The sequence below is a fragment of the Pygocentrus nattereri genome, chromosome 29, assembly GCF_015220715.1.
Source record: "Pygocentrus nattereri isolate fPygNat1 chromosome 29, fPygNat1.pri, whole genome shotgun sequence".
Taxonomy (NCBI): Eukaryota; Metazoa; Chordata; class Actinopteri; order Characiformes; family Serrasalmidae; genus Pygocentrus; species Pygocentrus nattereri.
In genome coordinates this window covers 10,979,214-10,985,213 of record NC_051239.1, presented here as the reverse complement: position 1 = coordinate 10,985,213, position 6,000 = coordinate 10,979,214, and the positions used below count along the sequence as shown (strand labels likewise).

The window sequence follows — 6,000 nt, the reverse complement described above, 5'->3', positions numbered from 1 at the left end:
GGGGATTTCAGTGACTTTGAACAGGCGTGGTTGTTGGTGCCAGATGGGCTGGTCTGAGTATTTCAGAAGCTTCTGATCTACTGGGATTTTCACACACAACCATCTCTAGTGTTTACAGAGAACGGTCCAAGAAAGAGGAAATATCCAGTGAGCGGTCAGTTGTGTGGACGAAAATGCCTTGTTGATGTGAGAGGTCAGAGGAGAATGGGCAGATTGGTTCCAGATGATAGAAAGGCAACAGTAACTCAAATAACCAACCAAAACCTCTGAGGAACGTTTCCAACACCTTGTTGAAAGTATGACACGAAGAATTAAAGCAGTTCTGAAGGCAAAAGGGGGTCCAGCCTTTTACTCACCTAATAAAGTGGCTGGTGAGTGTATATAAAACATATAAAAACTCAGAAGACAGTTGTAGGCTCACTTGTCATTTTGCATAGTAAATAAAGTTGTTATACAATATTTGCATAGTAGATGTTGTACATAGGTGTGTGCGACAGGGTAATGTAATCAGATATCGTTGATGATCATAATGATGTTCATTAACCCAATGGCAATGTATAAAAGGCAATAAATGAGAAATAATTAGGGTAATTTAATGTTAGACAGCTTGTAAATGTGTTCTGTGCCCCAGTAGTCAGCCTGCTTTACCATACAGCTTCCGCTTCTACAGTTTAGTTTGAGTAAATGGAATTGATACTTTGCTAATGTGCTTTGGAACTTGCCTCAAAGTGACTTGCAACAAAAAAAAAGAGCTAATGTGACTGGATATTACCCTAGTGCGACTTCTACGGCTGGTGTTCTCAGAAAAAAGATAATAAATAATATGAAATAATATGTAGACATAATGTTTTATGCTATAATGGGGCCCATGGTACGGCTACAGTGGAGTAAGATCCCCATTGTGTCTGCTGTGTGATTTACTGGGCATAATTTGTCAGTATTTTCTGTACAGCTGGAGTGTCTCAGTGGTTAGTTGAATTAGTTGAAAATGCTGCCGTAAGAGCAGAAAACCCTTTTTTTCTTCTTTACTGTGGAAAACACGTGCTTTGAAAATTGCTATTAGTCGCAGTAACATTTATTAATGCTAATTATTTTTAGCCCAGGCCTCATCACGACCCCTGATTTCTATCACCACCACTGTAAAGTAAATGAAATCAGCCAGTGAGTTTCTCTAAACGGCACCGTTTCACATTAGACTCTGACTTTGTTTACGTCTTAATTAGTGGATTATGCAGATTTGAAAAAATCAATGCAATTCCCCTTTAACACACAGGAGCTATTTGTGATATTTTGGGTAAATAGTGTCTTCAGCACTTTTTACTGGACACAAATACACATACTTTCTTTCTCAAAACCTCCCACATACATACATACATACATACATACATACATACATACATACATACATACATACATACATACTGTACAGGTGCCACAAGAAGGCTAAAGCATTATGAGCGTCTTAGCACAGGTCCACATTAACCTGCTGCAGCCCTTTCCTCTGTCAGTGGCTATGACTGCTCTGCATTTTGGTTCAGTAGCCCCAGCTAGTGCAGTCCCTTGTGTAGCTTGCAGTTCTCCTCACTGCGCCTGAGTGCCATCTCCCTGTGGCTGCTTTGCAAGCTTTGTTAGTTAATGAGTTTACGAGTGTTTTCCCAGAGCTAATTAGGCAGCTGGGTGGCATGAGGTCTACCCGGGCGCCACAGTGACAGCAGGCCAACTCTACAGTAATCAAGCGATTGATTCTCTCTCAGCCTGCTCCAGGCACATTGATTATGTGGCCACACACACACACAAGTTATTCCCTACACTTCTCCGGTTACCAGGGAAATGCTCCACACTCACACCTATAGAAGCAACCGAGGGGAACTCCACTGTTTTCTTAGTGTGTGTGTGTGTGTGTGTGTGTGTGTGTGTGTGTGTGTGTGTGTGTGTGTGTGTGTGTGTGTGTGTGTGTGTGTGTGGCATAAACTAGGGCTGAAAGATTCATTGTTTTTATATCGAAATTACACTTTTGCAAGAGCTACTTTAATTATATCCTACAACAGTGATTCCAACCCTGTCCTCAGGGCCACCCAAGCGCTCCACATTTTTGCTCCAAGCTAATTCAAAATGCCGGGATGAAGGAAAAATGTGGACTGCCTGGAGGCCCTGAAGACAGAGTTGGGAAACACTGTCCTACATTCATAACAACTTTTAAGTAGAGAACTTTACCTTAATAGTGTAGAGCTCATGAACTGCCATGCTGGAAATGAATTTGCTGGTTATCCCAGCAAAAAGATTGGAGCTTAAAATGGAAAACAATAACGTTTAAGAAGAATCACAAATGAACATTCACACCACTTACACAAACCACAAATTGTTGTTACCATAGTCTTTTAGCTTTTTGTAGCTTAAACCGCTATATTGCTCTCATTAGTAATTATTAGGAAATTATCTGGCTCATTTTACTGACATTAGAGGGGTACGGAACATCCCATAATACCCTGAGGATATTGCTATGGCATCTGATGGTTTAATAATTCCAGTTGGGAAAACTGATGATTCCTCACATCAAATTTGTTTAAACGCCAGTTGAAACCTTACATTTAAATTAAAGGGGCTCTCTGGCCAACATGAAAACCTGCTTACTTGCTTGTTACAGTGGTGCCCCAATCGTCTCGAGTGAAATTTCTCAATTTAAAGGCTAAAGAAGACCCCACTTCTGATGATGTCTTGAAAGCTGGAAAAACGTCTTAAAACCTCTAACTGCTTTGAGCCCAATATTCAAGGCAGGATGGTTTTTAAAGTTTTTTTTCTTAGTAGCTATTGAATTCAGAAGGAATTGGCTATGCTGCAGTTTAGAAGTTCATTATTCCAGTCAAGAGGGATTCCCAGTGGTTGATTTCTTTGCACAGTGCATGCAGGGTATTGTAGTGAGTGGACATTGTTAGATGAAAACACACACAAAAAAAATAGTGAATTCTGTCCAGACTGAGGTTTATAACTCTACGCTACAAAGTAATTCATACCTTGACCAATAACATTAAATACTAGTTTTAGTAAGTATTAAATGCTTGGTTTTTAGTAGGGCTTGGCTGATATAAAATGTTTGTGATGGATATTGGTTTTAAGGAGATAGCGATTCCAGTTCTGAATGTTTAGATTTTTGGTAACACTTTACTATAGGGTGCTGTTCATAAGGCACCCTATTATTAGTTATCGGTGAGGGTAGGGGAAATCAGCCTCTCTTAATCTTGCCATATAAGGCCCTAATCAGAGCCTTATTTCCCTTTCTCCTTGTCCTCCACTGACTCGGAAGTTAGCCTGCAGCGTTGGCTTGTTTCATCATTCATATTTGATGTGGTCTTTGAGATCCAAGTTTCTTGTAACTTTAAACCCCTGTATTGCTCTCATTAGTAATTATTAGGAAATAATCTGAACTACCCTGTTATATCATGCTCATTTTGCTGGCATTAAAACTTCTGAGGGCAGAGGAACATCCCATAATACCCTGCGGATATTGCTATGGCGTCTGATGGTTTAATAATTCCATCTTTTGTCACCCCTCTGTGTCTGAATACCGTAGAGTTAATGAAAGCCGCTCTACTCACAAGATATTACACTGCTGCCATTGTGTCTTCATTATTGGGCCTTAGTGAGATGCAGAACTGTTGCAAATGGGCAAACGCTACCCCCCCCCCCCCCCCACCCCCCCGCACAGCTAATCCAGTGTAACTCATGCAGAGAAGTCTTACATTTATATATGAAATAAATATCCATGTATCCCCTCAGATTTACGTTAACGGAACACTCCAGATATTCAACCTCCTCTCCACCTGCATTTGATCAATAACCACAGTCTGTTCTTAGAAAAGAACAAAAAAAATTCTCAAAATGCAGTTAATAGAAGTCAATAGGCAACTGCTGAAACAATATCCCTTTGGCTTCTATCATAACTCTGGCTTTACACCGAACTTTCATGCAAATAGCTGCATGTTGTGAGTTGCCTATAACGTAATTACCATATTACTTGATAGCTACACCAAGCAGTTGAGAAATAAAGTTGCAGGTGCCATATTCAAGTTATTATTTACATATTTGCAGCATTTTATCATATATTTATTTTCCAGCTTTTATTACTTTATTTCATTACATTATTAGCTTTATTAGGGTTCATCCCTGTGTATTGATCTTTCCAGTTGTTGAAAACTAATTAAACACATTTACAAATTTTAACTGAAGTTTCCAAATTTAAAACTAAAGTTTTTAAGTTAGTTTTATTTTCAACACTTTCATTTGCAAAAAGGAAAGGAAATTCATTTTGGTGTGTGTGTGTGTGTGTGTGTGTGTGTGTGTGTGTGTGTGTGTGTGTGTTCGTACACTTCAAGTACACTGTTTGTCCATTTTATCAGCTCCACTTACCATATGAGAGCAGGTACTGTTTCATTGGTGGCTCATTCTCAGCACTGCAGTGACACTGACGTGATGGTGGTTTCTTAGTGTGCGTGTTGCGCTGGTACGAGTGGATCAGTTTTAAACACCACATTGTCACCGCTGGGCTGAGACCAAAAATATTCCTGTGACCACTCACAAAGGACTCGAGGATGACCAACACAAACTGCGTCTTTTTTCTCTTTCTGTTTCTCACAGGTGGAGCTGCAGTGGAGCGATGCTCTCTTCATGTTTGAGTACTTCAAGCCTAAGACCTTGCCAGAGTTTGATAGCTATAAGACAAGCACGGTGTCTGCAGATCTGGCTAACCTGCTGAAGAGGCTTTCTGGAATCATCCCCCGCTCAGATGAGCCCACGCTCTCTTTCGATGATGTATCGGCCTACGTTGAAGGAGGAGCAATAAAGGTAGAGCTTCAGTGGCCAAATCCATAAACACTCTTGAATCTCCCTTTTGGACCTGTCCTGCATTCGTCTCCACTCAGACGTTTTGCTTTATATGTTGAAAGTGATACATTGCTCAATTACCTCAAATATAGTAGATCAGCCGAGGCATGTTTGGTGTCTGAAGTTTGCTTCTTTAACCTTATGGCTCTGGTGCAAAACTAATGTTGCTAAGAAGTACTGGAAGCTGATAATCATGCATCCTGAATTCCTGAATCAACACACCCTTGGCTCAAACTGCGTTGAGTTGTTCAGTAATCTCAAAAGACTCCCTTATATGGTTTCTGACACTGTGTGACAATGTTATCTATAAAAATGGACAATAACACAGAAAAAAATCTAACTTCTTGATGGCTGCTGTTACTGTTTCTAGCTATATGAGGTATTTTAGGCAAAGTATTTTTATTGAAAACCACAAAGTCTATTTGATATTGCTTTAACATTACTGAAAAGCAAACTCCTCTCTAATTCAGGTGCCAGGTCTTCCTGAAGGATCGCCTCCAGCGCCGCCTCTGGTGAATGAGCTCTTCTACCTCCTGGCTGACTACCACTTCAAGAACAAAGAACAGTCCAAAGCCATCAAGTTTTACATGCATGATATCTGTGTGTGCCCCAACAGGTCAGTCCCAACTGCATTTCCACCCATAGTTTCTCAGTGGATGAGATTCAGGTGTTGGCAGTGGATGTGATTCACTGTAGGCATATAATCTAAAAGCCTGCTATTTAAATTCATTCATATACAATAACTCTAGCCCATCAGCATCAAAGCACAGCTGAGTGAAATGTTAAAATGGAGACTGTGGAAAATTTAGCTTGTAGTCTGAAACCAGCATTAGACCACTTTTTTCTGTCAATGTCCATTAATTTACATTCACTACTATAATCGTAGGAACTCGCAGCATGACGCCTCCAGCAGCTCAGCCCCCCGCTGTGTTAACAAGTGACCTATATAACATGAGAATAAATTTAATGAAAATAGCAAGAAATGAACAAATGAATGACAGACATGAATACCAAACACTGCTTTTAGTGGTTGTGTCGCATAGTGTTTGTAAGGCATCCAAGCTTCATAGTGTTATACACTGCCAAAGCAACAACTCTAGATGTCTCAAGATGACTTGGACC

At 40.2% G+C, this 6,000-nt stretch overlaps 1 protein-coding gene across 6 annotated transcripts in view; it reads left to right on the top strand.

The window, feature by feature from the left end:
• cabin1 (calcineurin binding protein 1) overlaps window positions 1–6,000 on the top strand; it is a 120,627-nt gene that overhangs the window by 21,212 nt on the left and 93,415 nt on the right. For all 6 annotated transcript variants that reach the window (XM_037536208.1, XM_037536213.1, XM_037536212.1 and 3 more), the window contains 2 exons: window positions 4,633–4,839; window positions 5,349–5,494. In XM_037536208.1, the coding sequence (XP_037392105.1) occupies window positions 4,633–4,839; window positions 5,349–5,494 (353 nt within the window). The remainder of the gene's footprint in view (window positions 1–4,632; window positions 4,840–5,348; window positions 5,495–6,000) is intronic.